At 43.0% G+C, this 22,465-nt stretch overlaps 1 protein-coding gene across 2 annotated transcripts; it reads right to left on the bottom strand.

Moving 5' to 3' along the window:
• Window positions 1-6,456: 6,456 nt before the first annotated feature.
• On the bottom strand, window positions 6,457-11,779 carry LOC109867094 (actin, alpha cardiac muscle 1-like). Of its 2 annotated transcripts, none has more exons than XM_020456011.2 (8): window positions 11,650-11,779; window positions 9,875-10,026; window positions 8,950-9,189; window positions 8,682-8,766; window positions 8,346-8,507; window positions 7,754-7,945; window positions 7,087-7,268; window positions 6,457-6,858 (listed from the first exon to the last, which is right to left on the bottom strand). In XM_020456011.2, the coding sequence occupies exons 2-8, from the start codon at window positions 10,001-10,003 to the stop codon at window positions 6,715-6,717; spliced, it is 1,134 nt and encodes a 377-aa protein (XP_020311600.1). In that variant the 5' UTR covers window positions 10,004-10,026; window positions 11,650-11,779; the 3' UTR covers window positions 6,457-6,714. The 2 variants fall into 2 exon arrangements, with proteins under 2 accessions (XP_020311600.1, XP_020311601.1); XM_020456012.2 differs by having other exon boundaries at window positions 9,875-10,018; window positions 11,650-11,665.
• Window positions 11,780-22,465: the final 10,686 nt, after the last annotated feature.

The following is a 22,465-nucleotide window of genomic DNA, read 5'->3' as shown; positions in this document are numbered from 1 at the left end:
CCCTCAGGGTTAAGTTTCTGAAATTAATGGTGGTGTTGGTATACAGTTGTCCCTTCTGTACTTAGATAATGAAATGTGGTATTGCATTTCTCAATGATGGTCCTCAGATGCCTTCAGTAGATCCATGGTGCCTGAAAATTCAAACAGATGTCACCATCTACTACTGTAGGTCTACAATGGCACTATTATTATTGGGAAATATACCATTGGGAAATGAACCATTGGGAAATGAACTTCACATCTGCTAATCATTGTAGACTTGTGAAAATGGGCATGAAATAAATGAAAATGAATACACAGGGGATTGGGTTGATCAGCTTGGAGCCACTGCCTTGGCTATAGCGATACAGTGTTCTATGTAACTCTATGGTTCTGGCGTACAAACAGCTTACAGCCTTGAAGCTGGACCAGTGACTTTGAAAGGACACAGATAAATGTGTCAGAAAGCTTTAAGTCGTGAGTTCCTCATCACCCTGCCTGCTTGCCAGCCAGCTAGCCACCCCTCTCTCTCTCCCTCGCTCTCTCTCTCTCTCTCTCTACACACACTTTCCCCCACCCCAACTCCCCCCTCTCTCTCTCTCTCTCTACACACACTTTCCCCCACCCCAACTCCCCCCTCTCTCTCTCTCTCTCTCTACACACACTTTCCCCCACCCCAACTCCCCCCTCTCTAGTAGCCAAGATCGTTTATTCATCATCCAAACGGAGTAACAAAACACCTCTCTGTCCTCCTCACCTTCGTGGAAGAGTAGCAACGAGTGAGTGAATGAATCGCCAAAATAAAGTTGTTAAAGGGAGGAAAATGGCCCTGTTTTGACCAAAGGTCAAAAAAACAACGTACACAGCGCCTGAGTCCCAAATGGCACCCCATCCCCTATATAGTGCACATCTTCCCATAGTGTCCAGGTCAAATATGGGGTGCCAGGTAGCCTAGCGGTTAAGAGTGTTGGTCCAATAACTGAAAGATCGCTGTTTCAAATCCTTGAGCTGACAAGGTCAAAAATCTCTTGATGTGGCCTTCAGTGAGGCACTTACTGTAACTCTAGTTTCTCTGGATAAGAGCATCTGCTAAATGACAAAAATGTAAATGGTGCCAATTGGAATGCAAAACGGTATCTCAAGGTGAGCAAGTTTTCTGTCAAGAGAGATTATGTTCAAGATGTTTCAGCAGCATTGACTGGATGGTAGGTGGTAACTGATTTCATATTTCTGACAATAATAATTTTTTAAGTAGGCTAATATTTGACTTATTTATATCTGAGGACAAAAGTATTGCACTTGTCAGACTCCACTAATTTCATTGTACTAATGTGAAGTATAGTCTTGTTAGGAACAGCACAGTCTGGCGTTGCCATACATCCAAAAGGAAAGCCTAGTTTGCCAAGAGGCTAGGAACAGCATAATAACAATTGGGTGATAAGTGAACTTGAAAGTGTAATTGGTTATAATTACAGTTGTGGATTCAGTAATTCACCATTTAGGCTAATGGCCACACACACTTTTTCACCAATAGTGAAAATGACACAATTTATATTTATTTACATTTACTCAAATGAAAAAGTTTGCAATAAACGTTTTTCCGGTTACATTGACCAATTGATTACTCTAAAATGTTAACCATTAAGACTGATCTCCTTTTTGAATGCAGACCTTTGAAATTGTACCAAGCAACGGCATTGAAAACAAAGAACATGGAATCGCCTTAGAGCAGCTCCCCAACTGGTAATCCGCAGCTGAATTTGGTCTGTGGGTGATTAGGTCCCCCAAGTTTTCTGAAGTATCTATTTACATATATACATTTATTTACATTTAATACATTTACTATATATACACACAGTACCAGTCAAAAGTTTGGACACACCTACTCAATCAAGAATTTTCTTTACTTTACTTTTTTCTTCATTGTGAAAGAATAGTGAGGACATCAAAACTAGTAAACAACACAGGTGGAATAATTTAGTAACCAAAAAAGTGTTAAACAAATCAAAATAGATTTTAGATTTTAGATTCTTCAAAGTAGCCACCCTTTGCCTTGATAACAACTTTGCACACTCTTATTATTCTCTCAACCAGCTTCACCTGGAACGCTTTTCCAACAGTCTTGAAGGAGTTCCCACATATGCTGAGCACTTGTTGGGTGCTTTTCCTTCACTCTGCAGTCCAACTTCTCTCAAACAATATGAGGTCAGGTGACTGTGGAGGCAAGGTAATCTGACGCAGCACTCCATCACTCTCCTTCTTGGTCAAATAGCCCTTACACAGACTGGAGGTGTGTTGGGTCATTATCCTGTCGAAAAACAAATGATAGTCCCACTAAGTGCAAACCAGATGGGATGGAGTATCACTGCAGAATGCTGTGGTAGCCATGCTGGTTAAGTGTGCTTTGAATTCTAAATAAATCACAGACAGTGTCACCAGCAAAGCAGCCCCACACCATCACACGTCCTCCTCCATGCTTCACGGTGGGAACCACACATGCAGAAATCATCCATTCACCTACTCCTGTCACAAAAACACGGCGGCTGGAACCAAAATCGCAAATTTGGACTCATCAGACAAAAGGACAGATTTACACAGGTCTGATGTCCATTGCTCGTGTTTCTTGGCCCAAGCAAGTATCCATGAAGGCCTGATTCATGCAGTCTCCGCTGAACAGTTAATGTTGAGATGTGTCTGTTACTTGAACTCTATGAAGCATTAATTTGGGCTGCAATCTGAGGTGCAGGTAACTCTAATTAACTTATTCTCTGCTGCAGAGGTAACTCTGGGTATTCCTTTCCTGTGGTGGTCCTCATGAGAGCAAGTTTTCTCATAGTACTTTATGGTTTTTGCAACTGAAACTCACATTTTCCGGATCGACTGACATTCATGTCTTAAAGTAATTAAAGTAATGATGGACTCTCGTTTCTTATTTCTTATTTGCTTATTTGAGCTGTTCTTGCCATAATATGGACTTGGTCTTTTACCAGATAGGGCTATCTTCTGTATACCACCCTACCTTGTCACAACACAACTGATTGGCTCAAACGCATTAAGAAGGAAAGACATTCCACAAATTAACTTTTAACAAGGCACACCTGTTAATTGAAATGCATTCCAGGTGACTACCTCATGAAGCTGGTTAAGATAAGGATAAGAGTGTGTAAAGCTGTCATCAAGGCAAAGGGTGGCTACTTTGAAGAATCTAGAATCAAAAATATATTTAGATTTGTTTTATACTTTGTTGGTTACTACATGATTCCATATGTGTTATTTCATAGAGTTGATGTCTTCACTATTATTCTAAAATGTAGAAAATAGTAAAAATAATGAAAAGGCCTGGAATGAGTAGGTGTGTCCAAAGGGAGATACTGTATATGTGGTCGTATACAAATGTAAACAAGATTTAAAATGATTATGTTTTAGTCAATGCTATACCCATCTGTTTGGGTTCTTGCAGTCAATTTGCATTCTTCAAATTATTTGAAATTATGTTCTGGCCCCTGACCATCCACTTAAGAAAAAAAGGCTGAATCTAGTTGATGATCCCTGTCTTATTGCCTACCCAAATGAAACCACACATTTTAGAAATATCACTGTAGTTTTTCAAGTGACCATGATTTTGAAGTGAGACAGGGAAAACTGTATGCTATTCAAATCAGTAATAGGCTAGTCTATAGGCTACACAAAATGTAAATATAAATGTACTTGTTCTGTACTTGAACTTTGATTCCATATACCAGACCCGTATTCTTTTTTTGTTGTTGTTGTTTTTACATATAGCGATGAGAGAATAAAACAATAGCCTACCACTTACCTAGAGAGATTGGAGCCGGGGGAACGCGACTTCTCCTTTTCTCCTCCTCTAGCCTACGTCTTCACCTTCGTTTGGAGTGAAACCAAAAACTGCCAAAACTTTGAAGGCTTCGTGGACTGGGTAAACCGATTATAATGTAATTTTTTTCTCTGTTTTAAGTATCGTTTTCTGAAATGGAACGTGGTGCGTGCGCTACATCTGCTGAGCTCGCGCGCCCGGGTATCGCAGGGAATGATGGGGTTCGGAAACAGGCGGCTGATAAACCGAGCAGAATAGGGTGGAGGAGAGGGGGAGCAGAGAGAGAGAGGGGGCTTCGCGATGGAGGAGGGGTCGTTATTGCACCTGTCTTAAAACCACAGCTAAGCTACAGTATGGAACGCAAGGGAAAATATTTCCCCCCTAATAATTCTGTTTTGTAATAGTTATATTCCCACATATTTTGTTTTACACACAGACGAATAAAACAACATCATTAGATATTTACCAGGAACCTGCTGGGAATAGTATGAATTAAGTGTAATAAATGGTAATGAATATTACCTGTAACTTTATCTTTTCAACTCAAATCAATACAAATGCAGCCTTATTACTTAGTCTAAGCCTATAACATAGTTGTAAACAATGGTCAATATTTAAGAGTGATGCTTGAATTATAGAACCAAACACATGAAGAGAATTCTCTGTAACCATATCGTTTTTTAAATCTACAGTATAACATTCTAAATTTTGAAAACAACATTTTAATCATATACAGCATAGAACTACATACAGTATAATTGTATTTTAATGGGGATCGACCATTGATATGTAGACTACTGTACACCCAACCTGATTGGAAAGGTGTCATCTTCTGTAGCCTACATCCGCCTCTGTGGTCCCTTTCTCTTCCTGTTTGATTCCTTCCTTCCTTCCTGTGAGAGAGATGTGGTCGGGGGAAAATAAATCATCCCCCCCATCCCTGATACCTCCACCTTCATTTATCTTTAACTTCCTTACCCAGCCTGGAAAGGAGAGGCGAGACAGAAGTGGGTCAGAGGCTGCTGGGCTGGCTGGCTGCAGAACTAAGTTTGGCATCATAACCTTATGTTACAGTAGCTCGCTCCATGAGAAATCACAATCACTCACAGAGCAAGAAGTAAGAAGTAAGCCTGAAGTAAGCCTGGGTTGTATTATAACCAAGCTTACAGGTGGAGGAAGTTCATGTCTGTCTGAAAAACAGCTAAATATGTTGCTCCCCCATTCTTCTATTGTGTCTGAATCTTTTGGTCAGTTGTGCCCATAATCACGACATTGTGGCCCTTGTCTACCACAAAAATATATAGAAGTCAATGGATTTGTCAAGAGATATTAGGGTACAGAAGCCCATTCTATACAAAACCTAACTGTTATTTATTCAAAAAGTACATGGTACCTCCACAGTAATAACAAATTCATTGCATTTTTGTACTGTGAAATGTGAAATGAGGTGCAGTAATTTACAGGGTGGGACTAGTCTTGTTTGTTATTTTCTCTTTCAGACAGCTTGCTAGACAAATCAAACAATTTACATTACAGTCAAATAAAATGTTATTGGTCCCATACACATATTTAGCAGATGTTATTGCGGGTGTAGTAAAATGCTGTTTTCAACACAGAATTGCAAATGTATTCATGTATATAAATTAAAAATCTCTGTGGAGAAGTGCAAATTCACTGTAGTGCACTACTTTTGACGCTGCTCAAAAGTAGTGCACTAAGCTACTGTCGAAAGTGGTGCACTATACAGGGAACAGGATTTCAGAAGTAACCCAAGTCAGATAATCAAGTTGCTCTCGTGTTCCCTGGACAGTAATATTGCAATCTCCCTCTGATTGGTACCACGTGAAGAAGCAGACGAGACACTCCCATTCCCCTTTCAGCAGGAAATATAGCATGTAGCAGAGTGTCGTTAGAAAGAAAGGTCCATGGTACATACCGCCTCTGTCCTAGATTGCAATTGCATGTCTTATTCTCATGTTGGGAGGATGGAGACGACAGTGCATGTCTACACTGCTACTACATTTGGCTGTGGCTCCAAATATGATCTAACCTGTAGTACAAATGAAATAATATTCTCTGTATGTTGATGTATCTGTTGCCTGCAACATATTTGACTGTGTCTGTCATCATATAGCTAATGTGCAAACAACACCCAAAAGCTTATTGAACGGGTCGGAGCGAGTGACTTCACCGCCCTGAAAAGACTCACTTCTGCCACCCAGTGGGCGTTGCATCACATTACAGTATATTTCAACTGGGACCTCATCTACATCAAACTAAACATCAAACCCAAACCACTTCATTTGATGTGTAGCTGTAATGTAAATGTATGGAGTAAATGTATGGAGTCCACTCAGATAATAATGAATAATGAATAATAAAGCATTTTTTTCTATGTTTGAAAAAGCTTTCAACAGAAAATGTCAAATGTCATATGTGTAAATAATATATAAGCATATCCCAGAATGTCTAATTAGTGGAATGCAAATGCAGTTACTCTGCATGCCCTGTGACATCTATTAACACTGTAGACTTGTGATTATGCTAAATTGTCCTGGAAGAAGTCATTTTTGTCAAACTACTTTTAATGAACCTGATTATATTACATGTTATACTGTCACATAAGCAACTGCACAGGGAAGTCAAAAGGCAGAATTCATTTATTTAGCAATATCAAATCAAATCAAATGTTATTGGTCACATACACGTGTTTAGCAGATGTTATTGCGGGTGTTGCGAAATGCTTGTAAATATCCTGATAGTCTGATGACCCATAATACAGATTGCACAAACAGTAAACAAATACAATGGGTCGTTTGTGGGGATTAGAGACACATGAGAAAAACAGAGAGCAATGATTTTAGGGCAGGAAGAGAGTCGAGATAGGAGGAGAGGGTAATTTAGAAGCACTTCCTGTGGACGATTGAGGGCCCGGCCTCCTCATACTCGTCTTTGCTGATCCACATGGCCTGGAAGGTAGACAGGGAGGCCAGGATGGAGCCGCCGATCCAGACAGAGTATTTACGCTCAGGGGGGGCAATCATCTACAGGGAGCGATAGTCAGCGGTTAGGACCGAGTCAAGTTGGGTTTTTATGCAAAGTCAAGTGTCTATACTAATCAAACGTTGCTTCACCAAGGGTACTATGAAACTTTTTCCTCAAAGTACTTTCAGGTTCATCACTGTTAAATAATTGACTCACAGTAATTGGATGGTGGTAAGGTTAGCTGGATGTAATTATCAAAGAGAATAAGATGCACGTATTATACATACCTTGATTTTCATAGTGCTGGGGGCCAGGGCTGTGATTTCCTTCTGCATGCGGTCACCGATACCAGGGTACATGGTGGTACCGCCAGACAAGACGTTGTTGGCGTACAGGTCCTTACGGATGTCAATGTCGCACTTCATGATGCCGTTGTATGTGGTCTCATGGATACCCGCAGACTCCATACCTATGGGGATAACAAATAACAGTCTTTACACCCATATTCTGAACTGCATACCTATGGGGATAACAGTCTTTACACCCATATTCTGAACTGCATACCTATGGGGATAACAGTCTTGGGAAAGAGAATAAAGAAACAGAGCAATGGATTCTGAGCCTTGTCATGTGTAGTGAAGCCTCCGTTGGAAAAGAGAGGATCAAACCAAACCACAAACTTCATAAGCAAGATATAATAGACAATGAAATATTGACACACAGAGTACTCTCGGGAAAATTATATCAATAAATATCCTTCATGAATGATCCATATGGTGACTTTTACTTCCTCTTATCCTGCATGATCTTAAATACATTACTTGTGCTACAGCACAGAATATCTAGCCTGGTCCCAGATCTATTTGTGTTGTCTTGACAACAGCTATATAGGAGTTGACAAGACAAACTGACCAGGCTATAGAACATTGTGAAGTTGTAAGAATTTGTACTGACCGATGAAGGAGGGCTGGAAGAGGGTCTCTGGGCAACGGAACCTCTCGTTACCGATGGTGATGACCTGTCCGTCAGGCAACTCGTAGGACTTCTCCAGAGAGGAGGAGGAGGCAGCGGTGGCCATCTCATTCTCAAAGTCCAGAGCCACGTAGCACAGCTTCTCCTTGATGTCACGCACGATCTCTCTCTCAGCTGTGGGATTCAAATATAGCATGGAGTTTGTGAGATCATGTTACCAACCGTGGACAGGCATAAAGGAAGAAACTGGAACTGTAGAGGGGGATCTTAACCTATGTGTCAAATATAACTACACTGATCAGGCTCTTCTACAGGCACAGTCACTACACTAGGAAAATAATGAAGGATTGCAGTTACTCTATTTTGCCAATAGGATACACTGTAAGATAATGAGAGATCAACAAAGGTGACAAGATGCAATTAAACAAAAAATCAGGTGTTGACACATCATATAAACTGGGTGAAAGGTGACATTTTTTATAATACTGTTAGAAGGTACAAAATAAACATTTCTGTCAATATTGATATAGTTGTAGATGAGTTTGGTTGTATCTAAAAGTATCTCCATGGTTACCGGTGGTAACGAAAGAGTATCCTCTCTCAGTGAGGATCTTCATCAGATAATCAGTCAGGTCTCTGCCAGCCAAGTCCAGTCTCATGATGGCGTGGGGCAAGGCGTAACCCTCATACACGGGCACGTTGTGGGTCACACCATCACCAGCGTCCAGCACAATACCTGCACAGGTGAGACACATTAGTACAAACACACTGACGAGCATCATAGTGGTCAATGCCAGGGTTGTGGGTTTTTCATTCCTGCTGGTGCCAAACATTCTGAAAATGTATGCATTCGCTGTACCGTACGTCACTTTTTTACAGCAATCAGTTTTGGGTTAGGAGGCGCACTCACCTGTTGTACGACCAGAGGCATACAGAGACAGCACAGCCTGGATGGCCACATACATAGCTGGCACATTGAAGGTCTCAAACATGATCTGTCAGGAAGAAAACCACACCTGTTTTAGAAAACAGGCTCATAAATCCATTATTTGCACCTAATAATAATATAAAGCAAATATAAGAACAGCATCAATCAACATTAGTTGTGATGTAAACAGATGCTAAACAGCATAAGATTGCCAGCCAGGTAATTGGATTAATTAAGGCAGGTGACCCACCTGGGTCATCTTCTCCCTGTTGGCCTTGGGGTTGAGGGGGGCCTCAGTGAGCAGGACGGGGTGCTCTTCAGGGGCCACACGCAGCTCATTGTAGAAGGTGTGATGCCAGATCTTCTCCATGTCGTCCCAGTTAGTGATGATGCCATGCTCAATGGGGTACTTGAGGGTCAGGATACCTCTCTTGCTCTGGGCCTCGTCTCCTACATAGGAGTCCTTCTGACCCATACCCACCATCACACCCTGTAGGGGAAGAGAGAGACAGGCAAGGCTCATTCATATGTAAAGTAGGTACAGGTCACAGCAGGGAGGATGGGTTTGTGGTAATGACTGGAGTGGAAATAGTGGAATGGTATCAAATACACCAAACACATGAAATACATGGTCTCCAGGTGTTTGATGCCATTCCGTTTACTACGTTCCGGCCATTATTATGAGCAGTTCTCCCCTCAGCAGCCTCCTGTGGTCCAGATGTGAATGTGAACAGGAAACAGACACATATTGATCTGCAAATGACACACGGTCTGGTTTCCCAGACCCAGATTAAACCTACTAAACTAAAAACGTATGCTCAATAGAGAATCTCCATTGAAAGTTTTTTTTGGGGTCCAGGTCTAGGCTTCATCTGGATTCAGGAAACTTGTCCGTACTGTAGTCTGAGTGCCAGTCTGGTTGTGCCATCATGTCTGAGTGTGCTTGTGCCAGTCTGTTTGTGCCATCATGCCAACTCCTTTTCACTCATCGCCATGCCATGTTTGGCTTGGTAACGACAGCAATGTAGTTGGCAAGAGCACAAACAGATCTGAGCCCAGGTTAGCCATACTGTAGGAGCAATGACCGACTAACAATAGTGTTGCGGCTCTATTTCAGGAATGACCCCTCTGATTGACATGGAAGGGTAGTAGAGGAGAGTAAGATGGGGTCTGACCTGATGACGGGGGCGCCCCACAATAGAGGGGAACACTGCCCTGGGGGCATCGTCACCGGCAAAGCCAGCCTTCACCAGTCCTGAGCCGTTGTCGCATACCAAGGCTGTTGTCTCTTCCTCGTCACACATGGTTGTGTCCGGTTACTGTAGGCCTACACACACACGCACACACACACACACACACACACACACACACACACACACACACACACACACACACACACACACACACACACACCAAACAGACCAGTTGTCAGGTGTGTCAGAGTGCAATGTGTTTCACACATAGCATATGGTAGTAACAAAACAAGGTATTACCACATTAAAGAGTATACTTTTTAGCCAGTAGTTCTGAAAGTAGCGCTCACGAGTGGTCCCTGAAAATTGCATACTACGTCACATATGTGCAGATATGTGCACCATTTCATTGCTCTCTCGCTCTCTCTCTCTCTCCCTTGTGTGCGTGCATGATGAGACTCTTGCTAGCTGTCACTCAAGTGGCGAGGGACTGAAGCTCATTGGTTTCAATTTAATTAATAGGTTGCTGGCTCACATGGGGGAAAATGGAGGGAAAATGGAGAAGCACAGCTTCCAGAAAAACAGTCGCTTTCAAACTAGGGATTTTGTGGCTAATTGATGTAAAACATTAATTCTGCTCATAGATTATGCATGTATGAACAACACATTGACACATCCAGCCCAAAGCGAGAGGTTTAAAAAAGGCTTAATAGTTGCCAAAGTCCCGGAGCATGTCTTTAACAGTAGCTGCCCTTCCCACTGTGGTCTCATTCTGTAGCAGTGTCTCTGTCTGTCTGTCTGTGCTGTCTGTCTGTCTGTCTGTCTGTCTGTCTGTCTGTCTGTCTGTCTGTCTGTCTGTCTGTCTGTCTGTGCTGTCTGTCTGTCTGTGCTGTCTGTCTGTCTGTCTGTCTGTCTGTCTGTCTGTCTGTCTGTCTGTCTGTCTGTCTGTCTGTCTGTCTGTCTGTCTGTCTGTCTGTCTGTCTGTCTGTGCTGTCTGTCTGTCTGTCTGTCTGTCTGTCTGTCTGTCTGTCTGTCTGTCTGTCTGTCTGTCTGTCTGTGCTGTCTGTCTGTGCTGTCTGTCTGTGCTGTCTGTCTGTCTGTCTGTCTGTCTGTCTGTCTGTCTGTCTGTGCTGTCTGTGCTGTCTGTCTGTGCTGTTCTTGTTGCTGTTCTCATATGCCATGCTGGACCCATAACTTACTTTTAGTTGACTATGTTATTGTAATGTACAATACAGAGGACAGTGTTACATTTTAATCGCTTTAAGTGCTTAAAAGGTATTTCTGTGTTGGTCCTAACCAACAGCCTAAAACACAATCAAAAGAAGTTCTTAAAAATCTATTAAAGCAAGGACTTGTATTGCATTTCCTATCCACATTAGCCATGTGGTTGTGAGATCACTTACATATTAACATAATCTGTCAGAAAATACTTGAATGGCTCTTTTTCTCTCATATTTGGTATTTGGTATTTTATTAATAAGATCCCCAGTAGCTGTTGCAAAAGCAGCAGCTACTCTTCCTGGGGTCCACACATGCCTGTAACCTACTGTGTGTTCTGTGTTTAAGTATAAATGATACATATAGATTACATAGTCATGTGTGGTAATTATGATAAAGCCACTGATCGTAAATTGCTTTGGACGAGAGAATAGCGTCTGCCAAATGACTAGCGTAAATGTAATACTATGAGATAAATTACTATTACGGTAATCCTATAATCCCATTGAAACAGAGAATTGCATGTGTGCAGGACTTACCCTGGAGAGCTGGACAGGAGGCGATGTGTTACAGTCCCTTGAAAGAGAGAGAGACGAGAGGAGAGTGCGCCTGGCTCACCTGCTCTCTGAATTTAAATAGGAATACGCAGGACCCATGCCATCACATACCTTCAAAACCTCAGGCCTTTTTAGGAGACATTGTCACCCTTACAAACCAATGCGGAACTTAAAAGCACAAACACACACACACACACATACATGCACATACACACACACACACACACACACACACACACACACACACACACACACACACACACACACACACACGTGCACACACACATACATGCACACACACACACACACACTCATGTGCACACACACACACGTGCACACACACACACACACACACGTGCACACACACTCACTCAAGAGTCTCATTTGGCCTCTGATAATTTATAGCTGGTTGGCGGAGCCCTGGTCTATAGTTGGACAACTGGAAGACAGGTTGATGATGCATCTGCAGAGAAAGGCATGTTGGAGGCCACTATAAATAAGGTCTGGTGCATCAGTCATAATGGAGATATGGCCCTTTGTCTGTCTGTCTGTCTGTATTTCAGACACAGTGTTACAGACAACCAACCAGAGACTAGTGACAACGCAAAGCCTTTATGGAACCCCCGCCAGGCCTTCAAAGGACGTTTCAGAGACTCAGTAGCAATGGGAGTGGACAATAGTCATATAAAGACATACAATGACAAGACTGTTTTAACCAATATAAATGTAGGACATACTTTAACAAACCAAAATAAACATCTATGGTGACTGTGTAACCGATGTGAAATGGCTAGCTAGTTAGCAGTGTGCGTTATTAGTGTTGAATCCAGAGACGTCACTCACTCTGAGACCTTGAAGTGGTTGAATCCCTTCCTCTGCAAGGTTTGTGGCTTTTGTGGAGCGATGGTTGTTGATGTGTTCAGAGGGTTCCTGGTTCGATCCCAGGTTGGGCCTATGAGAGGTACGGGAGCAACACTGTAATATTAATGTTATTGACCCGGATCACTCAGTTAGGCTCTGTCCAGCTGCTAGGATTGCTGCTGTGGAGGAGGAAGTCAAAGAGGGGTGAGTGTAACCTATGTGAAATGCATAGCTAGTTAGCGGTGCACGCTAGTAGTGGTCAATCGGGGACGTCACTCACTCTGAGACCTTGAAGTGCTTGTTTCCCTTGCTTTTATGGAGTGATGGTTGTTGATGTGTTCAGAGGGTCCCTGTTTCGAGTCCGGGTTGGGACAAGGTGAGGGAAGGAAGCAACACAGTTACAACTGCTCAGTGTTCAATGACCAGAGAATGTGTCCCTCAGGCTTGGGCTTGACTCCTTCCAATGAAGTTAATTGAATTATGTCAATGAGGGAAATGGGAATTTCAATTAACTGTCTGAATTGATCCCAACCCTGATGTTCCGACAGTAAAATGATTGTCCTCATTGCCTGTCAATGAAGTAAGTCTTTACACAGTGGTAAACCACAGTGACAACAGACTCTATTCCAGACTGACCCTCGTTGACCACAGTTACTTGAATCTGGTTACCAGGTCTAATGTCAACCACAGACCAGAGGAAGTTGTTCAGAACGAGATGACCAAAAAAGGAAGTGATGTTTTGAATGGTGTTGAAGGAGGGGCGTCCACAGCACTTCTACTGAATGTGGTGGTTGAAACATCCCTAGATGCCCCCCAGTGGCTATTCAATTACTGACAAGAAGACAATATTCAGAATCAGATGATAGTCTGTCTTTCCAGCCATACACATGGAAAAGTAGCCTGTTTCACCCACAGTCGGCATGGTTGCTGGTGGAAGAAGAGACTATTCAAATTATAACAAGTAAAGGGAGGAATTCTGATCTTTACCCACTAATTGGTCTTTTGACAGATCAGATCACCTCTTTTGCCAATAATTAGGTAAATATCAGAATTGGGCTGCCTGTGTAAATGCAGCCATTAAGTCACACTAACACACTAACTAATAGGTTGGCATAGGATAAGACTGTTAGCATAGCAAGGTCATTAAATTATGCTGCAGTTAAGTAGTAAGGTTCATGTTATTTTAGAATTAAATCAAATCAAATCAAATGTTATTAGTCAAATGCTTCATAGAGTAACAGTGAAATTCTTACGGGTTGTTTTCCAACGATGTAGATTTAAAGATACAGATGTTTATTTTATATAATAGAAATAGGGATACGAGGAATGAATACACAGTGAATAATAAATAACAATAGGGAGTAAACGATAACATGGCTATATACAGGGAGTACCAGTACTAAGTCGTTGTTTAGGGGTATGAGGTAATAACATGGCTATATACAGGGAGTACCAGTACTAAGTCGTTGTTTAGGGGTATGAGGTAATAACATAGCTATATACAGGGGGTACCAGTACTAAGTCGTTGTTTATGGGTATGAGGTAATAACATGGCTATATACAGGGAGTACCAGTACTAAGTCGTTGTTTAGGGGTATGAGGTAATAACATGGCTATATACAGGGAGTACCAGTACTAAGTTGTTGTTTAGGGGTATGAGGTAATAACATGGCTATATACAGGGAGTACCAGTACTAAGTCGTTGTTTAGGGGTATGAGGTAATAACATGGCTATATACAGGGAGTACCAGTACTAAGTCGTTGTTTAGGGGTATGAGGTAATAACATAGCTATATACAGGGGGTACCAGTACTAAGTCGTTGTTTATGGGTATGAGGTAATAACATGGCTATATACAGGGAGTACCAGTACTAAGTCGTTGTTTAGGGGTATGAGGTAATAACATGGCTATATACAGGGAGTACCAGTACTAAGTTGTTGTTTAGGGGTATGAGGTAATAACATGGCTATATACAGGGAGTACCAGTACTAAGTCGTTGTTTAGGGGTATGAGGTAATAACATGGCTATATACAGGGAGTACCAGTACTAAGTCGTTGTTTAGGGGTATGAGGTAATAACATGGCTATATACAGGGAGTACCAGTACTAAGTCGTTGTTTAGGGGTATGAGGTAATAACATGGCTATATACAGGGAGTACCAGTACTAAGTCGTTGTTTAGGGGTATGAGGTAATAACATGGCTATATACAGGGAGTACCAGTACTAAGTCGTTGTTTAGGGGTATGAGGTAATAACATGGCTATATAAAGGGGGTACCAGTACTAAGTCGTTGTTTAGGGGTATGAGGTAATAACATGGCTATATACAGGGAGTACCAGTACTAAGTCATTGTTTAGGGGTATGAGGTAATAACATGGCTATATACAGGGAGTACCAGTAGTAAGTCGTTGTTTAGGGGTATGAGGTAATAACATGGCTATATACAGGGAGTACCAGTACTAAGTCGTTGTTTAGGGGTATGAGGTAATAACATGGCTATATAAAGGGGGTACCAGTACTAAGTCGTTGTTTAGGGGTACGAGGTAATAACATAGCTATATACAGGGAGTACCAGTACTAAGTCGTTGTTTAGGGGTATGAGGTAATAACATAGCTATATACAGGGAGTACCAGTACTAAGTCGTTGTTTAGGGGTATGAGGTAATAACATGGCTATATACAGGGAGTACCAGTACTAAGTCGTTGTTTAGGGGTATGAGGTAATAACATGGCTATATACAGGGAGTACCAGTACTAAGTCGTTGTTTAGGGGTATGAGGTAATAACATGGCTATATACAGGGAGTACCAGTACTAAGTCGTTGTTTAGGGGTATGAGGTAATAACATAGCTATATACAGGGGGTACAGTCTAACAGTCTATGGCTTGAGTGGCTGGAGTCTTTGACAATTTTTGGGTGCTTCCTCAGACACCGTCTGCTATTGTCCACCCAGGACAATGGATCGGATCCAAGCCGGCGACCCAAAACAACGATGCCGAAAAAGGGGAAAACAAAGCGGTCTTCTGGTCAGGCTCCGGAGACGGGCACATCGCGCACCTCTCCCTAGCATACTACTCGCCAATGTCCAGTCTCTTGACAACAAGGTTGATGAAATCCGAGCAAGGGTAGCATTCCAGAGAGACATCAGAGACTGTAAGGTTCTTTGCTTCACGGAAACATGGCTCACTCGAGAGACGCTAACGAAGTCGGTGCAGCCAGCTGGTTTCTTCACGCATCGCGCCGACAGAAGAGGGGCGGGGGGGTATGCCTTATGATTAACGAGACGTGGTGTGATCATAACAACATACAGGAACTCAAGTTCTTCTGTTCACCTGACTCAGAATTCCTCACAATCAAATGTCGACAGCATTATCTACCAAGGGAATTCTCTTCGATTATAATCACAGCCATATATATTCCCCAAGCGGACACATCGATGGCCCTGAACTAACTTTATTTGACTCTATGAAAACTGAAACCACAAATCCTGAGGCTGCATTCATTGTAGCTGGGGATTTTATCAAAGCTAATCTGAAAACAAGACTCCCTAAATTCTATCAGGGCTGGTAAAACCCTGGATCATTGTTATTCTAATTTCCGCGACGCATATAAGGCCCTCCCCCGCCCTCCTTTCGGAAAAGCTGACCACGACTCCATTTAGTTGCTTCCAGCCTACAGACATAAACTAAAACAGGAAGCACCCGCTCAGGTCTGTTCAGCGCTGGTCCGACCAATCTGATTACACGCGTCAAGACTGCTTCAATCACGTGGATTGGGATATATTCCGCATTGCGTCCAACAACAACTATGACGAATACGCTGATTCGGTGAGCCGAGTTCATTAGAAAGTGCATCGGCGATGTTATACCCACAACAACGATTAAAACATTCCCAAACCAGAAACCGTGGATTGATGGCAGCATTCATGCAAAAATGAAAGCCCGAACCACTGCTTTTAACCAGGGCAAGGTGACCGGAAACATGACCGAATACAAACAGTGTAGCTATTCCCTCCGCAAGGCAATCAAACAAGCTAAGTGTCAGTATAGAGACAAAGTGGAGTCGCAATTCAACGGCTCAGACACAAGAGGTATGTGGCAGGGTCTACAGTCAATCACGGATTACAAAAAGAATACCAGCCCCGTCGCAGACCAGGATGTCTTGTCTCCCAGACAGACTAAATAACTTTTTTTGCTCGCTTTGAGGACAATACAGTGCCACTGACATGGCCCGCTAACAAAACCTGCGGGCTCTCCTTCACTGCAGCCGAGTAAAACATTTAAATGTGTTAACCCTCGCAAGGCTGCAGGCCCAGACGGCATCCCCAGCTGCGTCCTCAGAGCATGTGCAGACCAGCTGGCTGGTGGGTTTACGGACATATTCAATCAAACCTTATCCCAGTCTGCTGTTCCAACATGCTTCAAGGGGGCCACCATTGTTTCTGTTCCCAAGAAAGCTAAGGTAACTGAGCTAGCACTCACTTCCGTCATCATGAAGTGCTTTGAGAGACTGGTCAAGGACCATATCACCTCCACCCTACCTGACACCCTAGACCCACTCCAATTTGCTTATCGCCCCAATAGGTCCACAGATGACGCAATCGCAACCACACTGCACACTGCACACTGCCCTAACCCATCTGGACAAGAGGAATACCTATGTGAGAATGCTGTTCATCGACTACAGCTCATCATATAACACCATAGTACCCTCCAAACTCGTCATCAAGCTCGAGACCCTGGGTCTCGACCCCGCCCTGTGCAACTGGGTACTGGACTTCCTGACGGGCCAGTGGTGAGGGTAGGTAACAACATCTCCACCCCGCTGATCCTCAACACTGGGGCCCCACAAGGGTGCATTCTGAGCCCTCTGCTGTACTCCCTGTTCACCCACGACTGTGTGGCCATGCACGCCTCCAACTCAATCATCAAGTTTGATGACGACACTACAGTGGTAGGCTTGATTACCAACAATGACGAGACGGCCTACAGGGAGGAGGTGAGGGCCCTTGGAGTGTGGTGTCAGGAAAATAACCTTACACTCAATGTCAACAACACAAAGGAGATAATTGTGGACTTCAGGAAACAGCAGAGGGAGCAACCCCCTATCCACATCAACGGCACAGTAGTGGAGAGGGAAGTAAGTTTCAAGTTCCTCGGCGTACACATCACGGACAAACTGAATTGGTCCACCCACACAGAGAGCGTTGTGAAGAAGGCACAGCAGCGCCTCTTCAACCTCAGGAGGCTGAAGAAATTTGGCTTGTCACCAAAAGCACTCACAAACTTCTACAGATGCACAATCAAGAGCATCCTGTCGGGCTGTATCGCCGCCTGGTACGGCAACTGCTCCGCCCACAACCGTAAGGCTCTCCAGAGGGTAGTGAGGTCTGCACAACGCATCACCGGGGGCAAACTACCTGCCCTCCAGGACACCTACACCACCCGATGTCACAGGAAGGCCATAAAGATCATCAAGGACAACAACCACCCGAACCACTGCCTGTTCACCCCGCTATCATCCAGAAGGTGAGTTCAGTACAGGTGCATCAAAGCAGGGACCGAGAGACTGAAAAACAGCTTCTATCTCAAGGCCATCAGACTGTTAAACAGCCACCACTAACATTGAGTGGCTGCTGCAAACATACTGACTCAACTCCAGCCACTTTAATAATGGAATTGATGGAAATTGATGTAAAAAAATGTATCACTAGCCACTTTAAACAATGCCACTTAATATAATGTTTACATACCCTACATTACTCATCTCATATGTAAATACTGTGCTCTATAACATCTACTGCATCTTGCCTATGCCGTTCTGTACCATCACTCATTCATATATCTTTATGTACATATTCTTTATCCCTTTACAGTTGTGGAATTGTTAGGTTGTTACTCGTTGGTTATTACTGCATTATCGGAACTAGAAGCACAAGCATTTCGCTACACTCGCATTAACATCTGCTAACCATGTGTATGTGACAAATAAAATTTGATTTGATTTGATAAAGCTCTCATGTTCTCAATGTTGCAGCTGTAAAGCTTTTTGAGGATCTGAGGGCCCACGACAAATCTTTTCAGCCTCTTGAGGAGGAAGAGGTGATGTCGTGCCCTCTTCACAACTGTGCGGTGTGTGTGGACCATGTTAATTCCTTAGTGATGTGGACACCGAAGAACCTGAAGCTCTCGACCCACACCACTACAGACCCATCGATGTGGATGGGGGCGTGCTCAGCACTCCATTTCTTCTAGTCGTCAACAAACTTGAAGGCCAGAGATTGTGATCAAGCCAAGGTAATAACACTTTAGGATTATTTGTGTCAGTGTCTTTGGCAGCCAGGGGTGGCGGAGGAGAGAAGGAGGAGAGGAAGAGGAGAGGAAGAGGAGAGGAGGAGGTTATGTGAGCTTATGGAACGTTGGCCTCCTGCCCGTCTTTTTACTCTGTCCTTCGCTAATCTTATAGCCTCACTGACCCCCTTACTTTAGTTTGCAAGCCTGTCATCAAGGTAATGGGTGGCTATTTTGAAAAATCTCAAATATAAAATACATTTAGATTTGTTTAATGCTTTACTGAGCTGTTTGACTGCACAGCAGGTCACAATATCAACATGATGAACATGAACTCGAACATGATGAACATGAACTCGAACACTGCTAAACCTGCAGCCCCACAGCAGTTTGCTATGTTAACTGGATAAACCTGAATCAGAGAGGTGCAGAGGGATGCCTTAATCAATATCCACGTCTTCGGCACTCGGGAAACAGTGGGTTAACTGCCTTGCTCAGGGGCAGAACGACAGCACAGGGATTCGATCCAGCAACCTTACTGTTACTGGCCCAACGCTCTAACCACTAGGCCACCTGCCGCCCCAGAAGGTGCATCAGATAGACAAACGGGCAAACTCAGTCTGAGAACCACTTTAAACCCAGAGACACAGATACAGACACAATGTTTTAAAGCCACAAAAGTAGAAGCATAAATGTTTTGCATTGTCTTCTTTACAGAAGCTCTAATATTAGATTATTTTGACCTGGAGGTTGCTAGCCTCCTAAACCAGACTAACCTCTAACCTCACCATTGTTTTATATCAGGCTAGGAGATCATTAGCTCGTTTATGACTTTCTTACTCAGGGCCCATTGGACATAAAGCATATAAAGAAGTAGATAAAGCCTTGACCTCGTGTGTTAGAGGGTGACAACCGGCCACATGGGAAGCATGGTATTTGTTTATGGTTAGGGGTCTGGGGTGTGTTTTGACCTTGTAAACTGGGCCTTCATGTTGGTGCCCTGCAAAACACACACACACACACACACACACACACACACACACACACACACACACAGTAGCCTATTGTTTTATGAGAAGTCCTGTTGCCGTGAGATCATGTGACTAAGGTCCTACTTGTGACCACCCCAGCATTCTCCCATCACTAGAAATAGCACCACCTCCCCCACATATATGACCAGGTGGGGGTAGACCTAGTCATTATTTCCTCAAATGCTTTCCCTGGATAGGAGCAGCTCAGTGGTGTGAGCACTGGGCACCATAGTAGGCATATGTAGATGGCCTGTGTTATTGGATTTAATATCTACTTGGTAAAGGCACAGAGAAAATAAAGAAAATAAAGGGAGCATTCATAGAAATGCCATAGAAAATAAAGGGAGAATTAATTTCTGGCATCAGGCCAGAATGGGGTGGGCTATTGGGTCTGATTAAAAAGTAGCCCATGTACCAAAAAAATTAACGCAATGCCACATTGAAATGTTGATTTACTGTGACGACAGCCACAGACACTCAGTCACAATACAGTGTGTGGTGAAAAACCAGTAAAACCAGACAAAACCAGACATATACAGGTACATATACTGTACCAGTCAAAAGTTTAGACACACCTATTCATTCAAGGGTTTTTCTTAATTTTTACTATTTTCTAATTGTAGAATAATAGAATAAAACAATGAAATAACACATACAGTGCCTTGCGAAAGTATTCGGCCCCCTTGAACTTTGCGACCTTTTGCCACATTTCAGGCTTCAAACATAAAGATATAAAACTGTATTTTTTTGTGAAGAATCAACAACAAGTGGGACACAATCATGAAGTTTGCCACAAGCCACCTGGGAGACACACCAAACATGTGGAAGAAGGTGCTCTGGTCAGATGAAACCAAAATTGAACTTTTTGGCAACAATGCAAAACGTTATGTTTGGCGTAAAAGCAACACAGCTCATCACCCTGAACACATCATCCCCACTGTCAAACATGGTGGTGGCAGCATCATGGTTTGGGCCTGCTTTTCTTCAGCAGGGACAGGGAAGATGGTTAAAATTGATGGGAAGATGGATGGAGCCAAATACAGGACCATTCTGGAAGAAAACCTGATGGAGTCTGCAAAAGACCTGAGACTGGGACGGAGATTTGTCTTCCAACAAGACAATGATCCAAAACATAAAGCAAAATCTACAATGGAATGGTTCAAAAATAAACATATCCAGGTGTTAGAATGGCCAAGTCAAAGTCCAGACCTGAATCCAATCGAGAATCTGTGGAAAGAACTGAAAACTGCTGTTCACAAATGCTCTCCATCCAACCTCACTGAGCTCGAGCTGTTTTGCAAGGAGGAATGGGAAAAAATGTCAGTCTCTCGATGTGCAAAACTGATAGAGACATACCCCAAGCGACTTACAGCTGTAATCGCAGCAAAAGGTGGCGCTACAAAGTATTAACTTAAGGGGGCTGAATAATTTTGCATGCCCAATTTTTCAGTTTTTGATTTGTTAAAAAAGTTTGAAATATCCAATAAATGTCGTTCCACTTCATGATTGTGTCCCACTTGTTGTTGATTCTTCACAAACAAATACAGTTTTATATCTTTATGTTTGAAGCCTGAAATGTAGCAAAAGGTCGCAAAGTTCAAGGGGGCCGAATACTTTCGCAAGGCACTGTATGGAATCATGTAATAAACAAAAAAGCATTAAACAAATCTAAATGTATTTTATATTAGAGATTTTTCAAAATAGCCACCCATTGCCTTGATGACAGGTTTGCACACTCTTAGCATTCTCTCAACCAGCTTCACCCGGAATGCTTGTCCAACTGTCTTGAAGGAGTTCCCACATATGCTGAGCACTTGTTGGCTGCTTTCCTTCACTCTGCGGTCCAACTCATCCCAAACCATCTCAATTGGATTGAGGTCGGGTGATTGTGGAGGCCAGGTCATCTGATGCAGCACCCCACCACTCTCCTTCTTGGGCAAATAGGCCTTACACAGCCTGGAGGTGTGTTGGGTCATTGTCCTGTTGAAAAACAAATGATAGTCCCACTAAGCGCAAACCAGACGGGATGGCGTATCGCAGCAGAATGCTGTGGTAGCCATGCTGTTTAAGTGTGCCTTGAATTCTAAATAAATCACTGTAACCAGCAAAGCAACCCAACACCATCATGCCTCCTCATCCATGCTTCACGGTGGGATACCACACATTGTGTTTCTTGGCCCAAGCAAGTATCTTCTTCTAATTGGTGTCCTTTAGTAGTGGTTTCTTTGCAGCAATTTGACAATGAAGGCCTGATTCACGCAGTCTCCTCTGAACAGTTGATGTTGAGATGTGTCTGTTACTTGAACTCTGTGAAGCATTTACTTGGGCTGCAATTTCTGAGACTGGTAACTCTAATGAACCCTCTGCAGCAAAGGTAACTCTGGGTCTTCCTTTCCTGTGGTGGACCTCATGAGATCCAGTTTAATCACGGTGCTTGATGGTTTTTGCGACTGCACTTGAAGAAACTTTCAAAGTTCTTGAAATTTTCCAGATTGACTGACCTTCATGTCTTAAAGTAATGATGGACTGTCGTTTCTCTTTGCTTATTTGAGCTGTTCTTGCAATAATATGGACTTGGTCTTTTACCAAATAAGGTTTTCTGTATATCCCCCTA

This window comes from Oncorhynchus kisutch, linkage group LG22 (assembly GCF_002021735.2).
Source record: "Oncorhynchus kisutch isolate 150728-3 linkage group LG22, Okis_V2, whole genome shotgun sequence".
NCBI lineage: Eukaryota > Metazoa > Chordata > Actinopteri > Salmoniformes > Salmonidae > Oncorhynchus > Oncorhynchus kisutch.
This window is presented reverse-complemented; position numbering and strand designations above follow the sequence as displayed.

Coding starts and splice junctions, on each gene's coding strand:
- LOC109867094 (XM_020456011.2), bottom strand. CDS start 10,003: ATGTGTGACGAGGAAGAGACAACAGCCTTGGTATGCGACAACGGCTCA. Junction 9,190..9,874: donor TGGGGCGCCCCCGTCATCAG/GTCAGACCCCAT, acceptor CTTCCCCTACAG/GGTGTGATGGTGGGTATGGG. Junction 7,946..8,345: donor ATACTCTTTCGTTACCACCG/GTAACCATGGAG, acceptor TGAATCCCACAG/CTGAGAGAGAGATCGTGCGT.